Source organism: Lampetra planeri, chromosome 49 (genome assembly GCF_965212315.1).
Source record: "Lampetra planeri chromosome 49, kcLamPlan1.2.h2, whole genome shotgun sequence".
Classification (NCBI taxonomy): Eukaryota; Metazoa; Chordata; class Hyperoartia; order Petromyzontiformes; family Petromyzontidae; genus Lampetra; species Lampetra planeri.
In genome coordinates, this window is record NC_136155.1 from 1,706,897 (window position 1) to 1,720,866 (window position 13,970).

Below are 13,970 nucleotides of genomic sequence, written 5' to 3' on the forward strand. Positions count from 1 at the left end.
CAACAACATCAACAGCTAATGTTCACCACTCTGGCTCGGTGCACTTTGAGGCCACGTGAAGTGTCCGCGACTTGGGTTGACTGAGGGGCCGTCCATAAATGACGTCACGCACCTAGGGGGGTGGTGGGGGGGGTCAGACATTTGTGACGATGTGTGACTAGGGGGGGGGAGATTTGAGAAATATGACGTCACATAAAATTGCGCAACTTTAAATAAATATAGACAACACGTTACACTTAATAAAATAGACGTTTTAATAAATGTTTTCTCCTACAACATCAGAGTGCAACGCCACATTAAATACGCACTACAATGACAATAGTTTAAAGCGATTTGAAGCATGTTTTATTTTCAAAATATAAATATGGTTTTGGGGGGGGGCAGAGCTTTGTGAAGTCATATTTGAGGGGGGTCGGACTGTGACGCCGTGTGACGAGGGGGGGGGGGTCAAAATCGTCCAAAATCGCGTGACGTCATTTATGGACGGCCCCTGACGGTTATGACTGACAGATGCACCACGTGCTCCCCCCCCCCCCCCCCCCATTACGCTGCGATTTAGCGCCGCTCCTCTCAGCCCTCCGTGGTTGTTGTCGTGAATGCGACTGCCCGGCCTGCACACTCGGCAAGCCAGCCACGGGTGAGCCAGCCACAGCCTCCACAGGTGAGCCAGCCACGGGCGAGCCAGCCACAGGTGAGCCAGCCACAGGCGATCCAGCCACCCGCCCCTTGTGCCCTCCCTCGCCCCGCACGCACCACGCGGCCCGGCTCCGGCGAGTCCGCGGGTCACGGTTGCGAGGGACGCGGCGGAGGAGGAGGGAGGGAGGGCGAGAGGCGAACCCGGCACTCGCATTGCCTCCGCAGAGTCACCTAGAGCCAGCAGCAGGTATCACCACGTCTACCCGTGCGGGATGTCAAGTTATGACTCCAGGAAGCACGCCAATGTTGACAACATTGGGCACTGTTGGGCCAGCGTTCCGCGTTGACTGGCGGTCTGTGTTGGCACCCTCCGCTGCGCGTTCTGCTGGCTGGCAGGCTCCATCAACGCCGGGGGGTCGTCTTCGCCACCCACCCAACCACCCAGCCACCTAGCCAGCCACCCAGTCACCCACCCAACCACCCAGCCACCCACTCAGCCACCTAGCCAGCCACCCACTCACCCAGCCACCCACCCAACGACCCAGCCACCCACCTAGCCACCCATCCATCCACCCAGCCACCCAGCCATCCACCCACCCAGCCACCCATCCAGCCACCCAGCCACTCACCCAACCACCCAGCCACCCATCCAGCCACCCAGCCACCTAGCCACCCATCCAGCCACCTAGCCACCCAGCCACCTAGCCACCCACCCAGCCACATAGCCACCCACTCACCCACCCCTCCATCCTCTTCGTGCCGTTCCCGTCGGACGGATTCGCCCTCCCAAGCTCCTCTGCCACATGCGGGGCGCCGGCGAGGAGGATGCCGAGAAGGCCGAGGCGGAGGAGGAGTGGTGGGGCGGCGGTGGCGGCGGCGGCACCCCGCCGACCGCGCCGCCGCTGCTGGGGGTCGCGGTGGAGCGCCTGGCGCTGGCGATGCAGGGCGCGGGGCGCGACGCCGCTCGCGAGCGGCTCCTCGCGAAGAGCCCCGAGCGCCTCGCCTGGCTCCGCGCGCTCATCGGCGCAGTGGCGTCGCCCGACACGAGGTGAGCGCGGCGGTGGTGGTGGTGGTGATGGTGGTGGTGGTGATGGTGGTGACGGTGGTGACGGTGGTGGTGGTGACGGTGGTGACGGTGGGGGTGGTGGTGATGGTGGTGGTGGTGATGGTGGTGATGGTGGTGACGGTGGTGACGGTGGGGGTGGTCGTGGTGGTGGTGATGGTGGTGATGGTGGTGGTGACGGTGGTGGTGATGATGGTGGTGGTGATGATGGTGGTGGTGATGGTGGTGGTGGTGGTGATGATGATGGTGGTGGTGGTGGTAATGGTGGTGATGGTGGTGGTGATGCTGGTGATGCTGGTGATGATGGTGGTGGTGATGGTGGTGGTGGTGATGGTGGTGGTGATGGTGGTGGTGGTGATGGTGGTGGTGGTGATGGTGGTTGTGGTGATGGTGGTGATGGTGTTGAAGGGAGCGGTGGCGCCAGCGGTTGGCGCTGCCCTGCGCTACGAACCTGGCGAGCCGAGTTCGATTTCCGATTCCCGCTCACAGCCAACACGGGTTGCGATTATCTGAACCGGTCCTGGTGCCTCCCGTAGGTCGACTCGGCCTCAAATGAGTACCTGGTGCGGTGTGTAAACGTCAACACTGGGGAGATAAAAGCGGCCGGGCGTGGTGTTGGCCACCCACCCCCTCGTGTGCCGTGCCGGCCTTCGTAGGTGCTCGCTAACAGCACTTGTCCCCAACAGTCTGTTCAGGCTATACGGGGGATCTTTGCATTCGGTGATAATGATGATAACGATTCTATCTTTTCTTGTCCATGATGGCAGCAGAAGCTGGAATGTGGACGTATTGGCGGTAACACCGGCGCAGCATATCACACCGCTCATTTATACAACAGCCTAGAATCAAAGCGTGAATCGGCAAATCTGTGCATCGGTCTTGATGTGATCACGTGGCCGAGTTTGAAGCGATTCGACGCTTTGTTAAGTTTACTGAGACTTGCTACCAAAGGCCAACATTGACCGCGACCGTCGATTTGGGCCCGTTGAAGTCTAGGGCACGAGATCTATCAATCAGCGTTGCCTTTGGAACGCGGAGCAAGCCAATCGTCATGCACGAGGCTGGGTGCCGCTGTACGGCGACAGACTGCGAAGCTTCGTGTGTTCAGACGCTCCGACAGACGTTCCGTGTTCCGACCGCTTCGAGATCACGCGAACCGATTTGAACTCGCACCACCACCACCGCCACATTTTCTGATCGGCGTTGCGAATCGCGGGAACGTAAACAATTATTGCGAGAAAACAAGGGGGTATATACATACGGCGTACCACCGGTGTACCGCCAATACGTTGAGGGGTTAAATGCCGTTGTCGAGGTCTGCTGCTGACCACGACGAAGAGGGCTTCAGGCGAGAGAGAGAGTTCGCGTCGTTCTGCTGTTCGCCCTCCGTTGCAGGAGCGCGTGGACTGCAGTGGTTTGCCATGCGGGTCCACAGGTTGGGTGGCATGGCCGTGGTTTGTTCTCGGTGCGTACGTACGCGTCTCGCGTGGGTCTGTGTCGGTCGTGATGATGGATTCGCGTTGTTTACACCTGCAGCCTGAAGTCCATCATCCGAATGCAGTGGGTCCCATCCAAGACATGGGGCGATAGAAGCAGTCTCCAATTTTCTTTTCAAATCCTGGTGGGGGTGGAGGTGGGGGGGGGGGGTGACTCACCCCATCATCCATTCCCGGAGTCGATAAAAAAAAAACTACCACTTTGTAGGGAAGGCATCGGTGCTTGTCCTATGGATAGATTGCCTTGCCATCCCCATCGCCATAGGAATGTGGAATTTCCACCACCGGCTCTCAGGGCTCTAAAGAGGAGATGATGCTTCAACGCTCGATTGAGCAGCAAATCACAGAGACGTTCTCCTTTCGGTGCATTGATTTGTTACTTCTCAATGCTACAGGCAGACCCTGATGATTGTTGTTATGTTCATATTTAGAGATACGGAGCACAGGAAATGCAATACATGTTTGTTTTTACGATGAATGTGTGTGGGGGGGGGCAATGCAATTTCGGTTCCAAGCCCCCCTTAAAAAGTTCATCTGCAGGGCGTCGGCATGCAAATTATTGCGAAATTCAAAAAGTGACACCGCTAAGCTACTCAATTGGGATTATACACAGCAGCAACAATGATCTCCCCCTCAAGGCAGACTCACGGCCACGTCACCAGTGGAGATGGGACTCATCCTGGTCCTAGAGATGGCGTGGGGTCCTAGAGATGGAGTGTGGTTCCTGGAGATCACGTGTGGTTCCTAGAGATGGCGTGGGGTCCTAGAGATGGAGTGTGGTTCCTGGAGATCACGTGTGGTTCCTAGAGATGGCGTGGGGTCCTAGAGATGGAGTGTGGTTCCTGGAGATCACGTGTGGTTCCTAGAGATGGAGTGTGGTCCTAGAGATCACGTGTGGTCCTAGAGACAGCGTGGGGTTCCTAGAGATGGAGTGTGGTTCCTAGAGATCACGTGGGGTTCCTAGAGATGGAGTGTGGTTCCTAGAGATCACGTGGGGTTCCTAGAGATGGAGTGTGGTTCCTAGTGATCACGTGGGGTTCCTAGAGATGGAGTGGGGTTCCTAGAGATCACGTGGGGTTCCTAGAGATGGAGTGTGGTTCCTAGTGATCACGTGGGGTTCCTAGAGATGGAGTGTGGTTCCTAGAGATCACGTGGGGTTCCTAGAGATGGAGTGTGGTTCCTAGTGATCACGTGGGGTTCCTAGAGATGGAGTGGGGTTCCTAGAGATTACGTGGGGTTCCTAGAGATCGCGTGTGGTCCTAGAGATCACGTGTGGTTCCTAGAGACCACGTGGGGTTCCTAGAGATCACGTGTGGTTCCTAGAGACCACGTGGGGTTCCTGGAGATGGCGTGTGGTCCTAGAGATCGCGTGTGGTCCTGGAGATGGCGTGTGCGTCGGTCTCTCTCTCCCGGGGCCCCGGGGCGCTGCTGTGTGAAGGAGGGACCGCCGTGATGCACACCAGGAGATGCCTCGTGCGGTAACCAGCGGTGCCTCGTTTCAGCTGGAACAGTTCGACGAACGGGAATGATGTTGGCGCGCCACATCCAGCGCGTCTCATTTTTCGTCCTATTACAGGGATATCGGGTATGGTCATATGGGCGACGCAATGGTAAGATGTTAACTACCTCGCCTGGTACGCGGGACGTCGTGGGTTCTATCCCGACCCTGACGCCTGCTACTGTATATGTGGAGTTTGCGGTGTCTCTCTCCCCGTGGTCGCGTGGATTTATCTCCGGGTCCTCCGGTTTTCCCCTCCACATTTAGAAACGGCATCACGCGTTTATAGCATTTGTCTGCGATACATTTCCACACGATGATAATGAGCCACTTCGTTGAGCTATCAGTTTTGGTACAAAATAAAAAAATTGTTAGAAAAAAAATACATGATAGGTGACGTTTCGGGCAATGACCCTTAATCATAGCACATCGGGCTCCTGGTTACCAGAGTTCTACTTTGTCAGCACGCCTCGTCCACACACGTTCATGTTTTGGTCACATACCTCTGCACGCACACACGCGCACACATGCACGCACACACACACGCGCGCACAAAAACACACGCACACACGCGCACACGCACACACACACGCACACACGCGCGCACACAAACACACGCGCACACGCACACACACACGCGAGCACAAACGCACGCGAGCACAAACGCACGCGCACACACACGCGCACACACACACACGCACACACACATACAAACACACGCGCACACACACACACGCACACACGCACACCTATGTTGAGCTTCTGTTTGCAGTAGCCTAAAATGTAACCAGGGCCGGCCTCTACAATAACAACAACAACATCTCCCGCGCACCGCACAGCGAGCACCGCACACGCGATGATTTACACCACGCGTGTCCGGCACGGCATTGCCAACGGGTAACAAAGCGTCTCCGAGTCTACGACTGCTTTTATATGGAATGAACGGCGTCCGTTCGTTCGTCGGGTGGTTGTTCGTGTGTTGTTATGTTGATGGTGCTCCAGGGAAGAGATAGGGTCACGTGCACGGCCCCGATTTGCCTGGTGCCGCGTGTTCCGTGTCGGGAGCTGTATACACACCACTCGTGTCTTCAGCGGAGCGTGACACAAAACAAAGATAAGGACACAGATCACCCGTGTAGCCTTCGCACACTGTTGGGGCAAGTGCTGTTAGCGAGCAGCACCTGTGAAGGTTGGCACGGCACACGAGGGAGGTGGGTGGCCAGAACCCTGCCCGGCCGCCTTTGTCTCCCCAGTGGCGATGTTTACACACCGCACCAGGTACTTATTTGAGGCTGAGTCGACCTAGGGGAGGCCCAGGACCGGTGCAGATAATCGTTACTTGTGTTGGCCGTGAGCGACAGTCGAACTCGGGTAGCCAGGTTCGTAGCGCAGAGCGCTAACCGCTCCACCACCGCTCCCCACGCACCCACACACACACAGACTAACAAACACTCACACACAGTAACACACACTCACACACAGTAACACACACACACAGTAACACACACTCACCAACAAAGATAAAGATCCCCCATATAGCCTTAACAGACTGTAGGGGCAAGTGCTGTTAGCGAGCACCTATGAAGGCCAGAACGGTACACGAGGGGGTGGGTGGCCAGCACCACGGCCGACCGCCTTTGTCTCCCCAGTGGCGATGTTTACACACCGCACCGGGTACTCATTTCAGACTGAGTCGACCTAGGGGAGGTCCAGGACCGGTTCAGATAATCGTCACTGGTGTTGGCCGTGAGCGGGAATCGAACCCGGGTCGACAGGTTCATAGCGCAGCGCGCTAACCGCTACACTACTGCTCCCCATAACACACTCACACACTAACACACACACACTAAAACCGCCGTTCTTGTCAGCAGCTCTTCACTCCAGCGCGGTGTGTTGAGGTCCGTGGCGGCTGAGACAGCTACCATGCGTCTCTCCACAGCCGCTCGAGTTGGTTTGACCCGAGCAGAGGGGACGGCAGCCACGCAGTTCTGCGAGGAACTGGCGATGCTTTGTTTTTCGCAATGCACGAGGTGCTTCCTCTACACCAGGGGTGGGGAACGTCCGCCCCGCGGGCCGTATGAGGCCCACGAAATCATTTGGTGTGGCCCTGCCAAGGCAACCGCAGGCGGGACTCGAAATTCAATAAATCTCGGAGCAAACCTGGAAAAGCAGTTGCGAGTAGCAACAACATCATCAATACCAGCTCACATCACACGCCTCGCCAAAGAGAAGCAGTTCCAGCCATCGCGTTAGGGGCGAGTTAATTAAATGTTTGACCAAATATCACAGGCTAATTTTTAAGTTGATTATTTTGTATGGCCCCCGAATTATGTTTTAAATATCCAAATGGCCCTTGGCACAAGAAAGGTTCCTAACCTCTGCTCTACACCTTTCTCTGCGTGTATTTTGCTTTTACCACCGTGGAGTATTCCAGCCTGCCATGGTTTTCCTGCCACGCCGAGTTACTCCGTCAAGAATACGCGAACAGCACACAGCGTCTGTGCCTATCCAAAACAAAAACCCGTCAGCGATTCCTGCAGAAACTGCTTTGTTAGTCATCTCGTCTCATACCTGTCAACCCCTTATCAGTGTCCTACCTCATTACAGACCAATTCAGACCTTACTGGTCACCCCGTGCCCTTATAAATCTCAACGTTCATCTTACAAAGTCCCATCACAAGAGAGAAACACAAACAAATAGGCAAAACTAAATTGACCGTATTGAAACGGCTGTACGCCGTATGGACCCGGAAACTCAATTTCCCTGCACAAGAATACGGAGCAAACCGTATGGGTTGACAGCTTTATTGTCTGCAATCACCATCAATATAAAGTTGAGCAAATGTGGCCAAAGGTCAGCCAGAGATGGGGCAACTGTGGACCGGCTTCATCCCCGTTTTAGGACTCATCGGCACACCACGGTGACCGGTGCTCAGTGACGCGGAGGTTCTCATCTGGACGCCGCTGCATGTGGAGACCCCCCACTACACTCCACGCCCTGTCCGGGCTCATCAGCACGGCCGGCCACGTGTTTATGAACTCCACTTTTAACCCTCCTCGCACCCCCCCCCACCCTCTCTCCACTTCCCTCTCCCAGCATCCTCCTTTTCTCCCACCCCCTCCCCACTTCAATGTCTTCACATTTTCTCCACCTCGGCTCTTCTCTCGCTTTTCCTTAGGAACGAATTGAGACTCGGGCAGCCACTATTTTAGTGCCGTCGCTGTTCCCTGTCGTCTTAAAATGTCACCTTTTTTTTTACTTGACAACTGCCCCCCCATCCAGCCAAACCCCCCCCCCTCCCTTCCAGTCTCCAAATTGAACGTTAAAAAGCTGCCGAGATATTTGTCGGCCCACCACCATCACCACCACCATCACCACCACCATCCTCATCAACAGCAGCAGCAGCAAACAGCGGCTGAGCTTGCTTCTGCTGCTGCTGCTGGAAGCGACGTCTTTTGTGAGCCGGGGGTTCTTTTTCCTTTTGTCGCAGCCTCGCCTGGTAAACAGAAAGGTGTTTGTAGAAACTGTTTGTACAGGTGGAGCTCGAGGCAGGTAGCCCTGCTAAGTAGAGTCGGCACGCACGCGCACACAAAGACAAAGATCCCCACCCCGCCGTATAGCCTTAGCAGACTGTTGGGGCAAGTGTTGTTCGCGAGTAGCAGCTGTGAAGGCCGGAATGGCACGCGAGAGAGTGGGTGGCCAGCACCACGCCCGGCCGCCTTTGTCTCCCCAGTGGCGATGTTTACTACACACCGCACCAGGTACTCATTTGAGGCTGAGTCGACCTTGGGGAGGCCCAGGACCAGTTCGAATAATATTCACTGGTGTTGGCCGTGAGCGGGAATCGAACTCGGGTCGCCGGGTCCGTGGCGCGGAGCGCGCTGACCGCTCCACCGCTGCCGCCAAACCTCTCTCCTGCCTCGGACTCGTTCCAGCCGCGTGGTTCTTCCTCTCCTTGTCACCGCGGGACAAACAGCGCAGCCAACAACCAACAGCGAATTCACCCCCCCCCCCCCCCAAAATGAGCGTCGACGTTATAGGTGCTCGCCTCCCGTTCACAGCCCCCGCAGAGCCGGCGGTGGAAATTCCAAAATTCCACATTGCCGTGACGGGGGCGAGTCCATCCGTGGGACAACGGCGTTATTTTGTGATGCTGCTGCAGCTGCTGCGTTAGCTGTGGTGCACGTGCGGACCGTGACCGTGTCCCCTGGTGGACCGTGACCCCTGGTGGACCGTGACCCCTGGTGGACCGTGACCCCTGGTAGACCGTGACCCCTGGTGGACCGTGTACCCTGGTGGACCGTGACCCCTGGTGGACCGTGACCCCTGGTGGACCATGTCCCCTGGTGAACTGTAACCCCTGGTGGACCGTGACCCCTAGTGGACCGTGACCTCTGGTGGACCGTGATCCCTAGTGGACCGTGACCTCTGGTAGACCATGACCCCGAGTGGACCGTGACCCCTAGTGGACCATGACCTTTGATGGACCGTGACCTCTGGTGGACCGTGACCTCTGGTGGACCTGATCCCTGCCCGCTGCCATTGGCAGTGAGGTCCGCCTCTCCGTGTCGCCAGTGTCAGTGAGGTTGATCGCTCCTCGTTGTGGTTTAAACCTGTCAAGGCGTCCCCCGCAGCTCGTTACTGCGCTTGGATCAAAAGCCAAATATTTGCAAAGCCGTGAAACTTCAAGGGGACCGGCGGTTTGATTGCGCTTGGGCTGCACAGTCCGCGAAGCGTTGTGTTTATAGTGCCACCTCCTGCAGAGTCTGTTAAGCCAAATAAATAGTTGACTTTTGCCCTTTACAATAGCGGACCAGCATTATATTTTGGCAACAGCATCAAAACATTGTGTCGCTAATTTTTTGCACAACTTATCCCTGTGAGTGCAAAGCCTGCGATGAAGATTCTGCGTTCGGGGACCGCTGCGTCTTTTGTATCCGGGACTCCGGTCATGCTGGTTCACAGCTTGAGATCGCTTTTATTATTACGCCTTTTTCCACTGCACATCCGAGCCGCGCCGGGGCCTTGTCGAGCCATCCTGGCGCACCTCAGGGAGATGCCGGCGTGGTTGAAAAAAAAAATTACACCGCAGAAGCCGGGCGGTTTCCGCTCGCGTCACACGCACAGCCGACGAGCAGCGGCGCGTGTCGGTGATGCGCGGTGACAGCCTGATGGTGCTGGTTGTTGTAATTACCGGTGAAACGTCACGGTACTTGAATTGTAAATGTTGTTATTGGTTTACTCTTCAACACACTGGTGTGCTGAACTAATAACGAATGGGCATGTTTTGCTACATTACAAACCTTACTAGCTGGCTGTGTCGGGTGGTGGCAGGTTTTACGACACGTTTATATTTACTCGATCTAACCGAAAACAACCCTCTATTATGGATGCTACCACCATGTTTACTATTTCCCTGAGCTTTACACATCGTGTTCTCCACCCGTGTTGAGTCTACCAGACACTGGCTGATTCATCTCATCCACCAGCTCAACTCACCGACACACTGACTCAATCACTCAGTCACTCCCTCACCCACTCACCCACCTACAAACCCAACTACCCACTCACCCACCCACAAACCCAACCCACTCACTCACCACTCACCCACCCATAAACCCAACCACTCACTCACCCACTCACTCAGTCACTCACTGACCCATCTCACCCACCCACAAACCCAACCACTCACTCACTCACTCACCACTCACCCACAAACCCAACCCACTCACTCACCACTCACCCATCCACAAACCCAACCACTCACTCACCCACCCACAAACCCAACCACTCACTCACCCACCCATAAACCCAACCACTCACCCACTCACTCAGTCACTCACTGACCCACTCACCCACCCACAAACCAAACCACTCACTCACCCACTCACTCAACCACACCGCGGGTCACGACACTTTCAATTTCTTCCCTCGCGCCGCCGCTCCACTCTGGAATTTCCTCCTCCCACCCCACCGCTCCTCTTTTGTCCCAAGCCCTAACACCGAGCAGCGACGAACCTCGCTCAATTCACCACTGGCCCTGCGCCCCGCACACCCTCAATCTGAGACCGCAACGTCAACGGTCGCCCGCTCGTCGCTGGCCCCCTGTGGGCCCTCTGCGCCCAGCGGCTGCGTCGTGAAACTGGAGGCGAACGGCCCCTGGGCTGGGCCGACGCTCGCGTTACAGCGCCGAGAAGCGGTGTCGCAATCCGCGCCGAGGTGACGCGTGGAGAGTTTGTTCACTCGAGTGGGGGCGCAGGCCCGGACTTGCCGGCCGATGGAGTGCCCTGTGCGTGTGTGTGCATGTGCGCGCGCGTGTGTGTGCGCGCGCGTGTGTGTGGAGGGTGCAGCGGTGGTGTAGCGGCAAGCGCTACGCTGCGCTACGAACCTGGTGACCCCGGTTCGATTGCCGTTCATGGCCAACACTGGCGACGATTATCCGAACCGGTCATGGGCTTCCCCTAGGTCGACTCAGCTTCAAATGAGTACCTGGTGCGGTGTGCAAATATCCCTACTGGGGAGACAAAGGCGGCCGGACGTGGTGCTGGCCACCCACCCCCTCGTGTTGCGGCCTTCATAGGTCCTTGCCCCAACAGTCTGTTCATAGGCTATATTCATTTCATTTTCATTTCATTTATTTATTTGGTATAGCCCTGTGAGCCATTCGGCTCTTGAATAGGGTGCAACCGCAACAAACAAAAAACAAAAACATGAACAAGAAAACATCTTAAAGTGACTATGTGCAAACAGGAAATCCAAGAAAAGACAGCCAAATATTGCAGAAAAAGCACCGTACACCAACACTGTGTGCAAAAATCCTAGTGGGGTGCAAGTCAAACAACAACAACCACAAGACAACTTAGATTAAGGCAATCAGTCTAACTCTGTACTACAATAAACAAACATGGCCAAATCAAAAAACTTTTCGAAAATCACCAAAATAAAGCCATAAAAGCAATGTAACAGTGATCATAGGAACTGTGACCGAATTTTCACAATGAACGACATAAACAACATGTACCACCAGATCCTGCAGCCATAGCTGGCTGCATGAGTCACTCCACAACAGCAGGAGCATCAGTCGGAGTATCAACATTTTTCAATGCACCTTTAAGATCAGCACACTAAATCAAAACACAGATCATACTTTGCAACGGTCATCCGGAGCGAAACATTGCATTTTAGGCTACTGAATTGCAGTGGTGGGGGGGTGTCTTGGTCCGGGAGATGCTTGCACGGCAAATCGCCCCCCGCACCACGGCACCCGCCAATGACACGACACTTCCGTGCTAATCGGAGTTGGTGCGAGGGAAGGACAACAAGCAAAACGCAGCAAGGCCAGCAGAGCCGTGATATGATTGGGAGGCGGTGATACGGAGCGGTCAGTCGTGTGATTGACTGTGCGCTGTCGGGTGTGTTCCCACATCTCTAACTCGTCGTAACAGACGAATAGTGCGGGGCCCATAAGCCACAAGTTCAAACAACACGCATACACACGCGTGTACGATAAGAAAAAAGCAAGCACACAGCCTCTGTGCATTGTGCAAACAACCGTCGGCGTTATATGAAGAACTGCGCCGTGGTGCCCTTGCGCCAGGTCACCAGCGCCTGCCCGTCGTTCAGTCATTGATGTTGAAGGTGGCCTCAAGGTGAGACGACCACGAGGCGCGTTCTGTTTCCCCAGGCTGGCCAGCAACGCGACGTTCGTGCTGGGCACCGTGGCGGAGGGCGTCCGCGGCTCGGAGCTGGTGCTGCGCGTGGCGCGGGAGTGCGACGCGGAGCGGCGACTTCGTGGCGGCGGCGGCGATGATGGCGGTGGCCTCCTGCAGCATCTGAGCGCCATGCTGGGCTGGCAGCAGCAGCACGACGCCGTCACCAATGCTGCCGGCACCCTCGGCACCCTGGTAGGTGCGGGGACAAGGAGATGTTCACTCCCTCGCCTGATGTAAAGGATGTCATGGATTCGATGCCGACCCTGACGCCTGCTGTGTATTTGGAGTTTGCGTGTCTCTTTCTCTCTCAGTGGTCATGAGGATTTTCCTCCACATTTAGAATCAGCATCACGCATCTAGAGCATTTGAACTTTCATTTGTGGCCAGGTCGCTTCTGCAAAAGAGCTACATAGTGCTCAGTGCGCCTTACCTGGTAAAAAAATAGTTAAATAAAAAAGCCACTGTGATACTTTACAATTCACCTGCGTCTGACTATGGGGCCAAGCAGGGCCAGGGGCGGGGTTCACGGAGCCTTCATCGTGCGTGACGTCGGTCGGTACGCGGTGAGGAAGCGGCTTCACCACACGTCACCCGCACGCGATGAGCGAGTGGCGTTACCAGGTAAGGCGCACTGAACACTATGTAGCTCTTTTGCAGAAGCGACCTGGCCACAAATGAAAGTTCAAATGCTCTAGAAGCGTGATGCTGATTCTAAATGTGGAGGAAAATCCTCACGACCACTGAGAGAGAAAGAGACACGCAAACTCCAAATACACAGCAGGCGTCAGGGTCGACGTCGGCGGGAGTGGAACACCAAACTGGCGCCGGGCCGGCTCGGAGGTGTCGGTGGCGACTGTCGTCATCGTCGTCGTCGTTGTTGTTGTCGTTGTTGTTGTTTAGGCCGAGAGTGTGGCGGGGAGGGAGTGGCTGCTCTCCGAGGGCTGCGTGGACACGGTCATCGAGCAGGTGACGGTGCTGCTGGGCGGCCAGGCCGGCTGGGCGGCGAGCAACGCCGCGCTGGTGCTGGCGCGCATCTCCATCAGCGAGGCCGGGTGCCAGCGGCTGCTCGCTCACCGCGACGCCGCCGCCACCCTCCAGCGGCTCGTCCAGTCCCTCAGCGTGGACAGCACAGGTCACGTGACGCACGGCGCCTACGCGGCCAACACCGTGACCGCCACCACCGCCACCACCACCGCCGCCACCACCACCGCCACCACCACCGCCACCACCACCACCACCACCTCCACCACCACCTCCACCGCCACCGCCACTGCCACCACCACCGGCACGCCACGTCGATGCCTGCTGAATGCGTGCATGTGTGTGTGTGTGTACATATATGTGTACATGTACACACACATATGGACACATACATGTGTGTGTGTACATGTATGTGTACATGCACAGTGGGGAGCGATAGTGTAGCGGTTAGTGCGCTGCGCTATGAACCCGGCGACCCGAGTTCGATTCCCGCTCACGGCCAACACCAGTGACGATTATCTGAACCGGTCCTGGGCCTCCCCTAGGTCGACTCAGCCTCAAATGAGTACCTGGTGCGGTGTGT

General features: G+C 56.3%; 1 protein-coding gene across 1 annotated transcript in view; it reads left to right on the forward strand.

The window, feature by feature from the left end:
* Positions 1-676: 676 nt before the first annotated feature.
* LOC144733980 (uncharacterized) overlaps positions 677-13,970 on the forward strand; it is a 33,875-nt gene continuing 20,581 nt past the window's right edge. Inside the window, exons 1-3 of the mRNA XM_078616008.1 lie at positions 677-1,684; positions 12,379-12,598; positions 13,307-13,538. Of these exons, the coding sequence (XP_078472134.1) occupies positions 1,440-1,684; positions 12,379-12,598; positions 13,307-13,538 (697 nt within the window). The 5' untranslated portion in view covers positions 677-1,439. The remainder of the gene's footprint in view (positions 1,685-12,378; positions 12,599-13,306; positions 13,539-13,970) is intronic.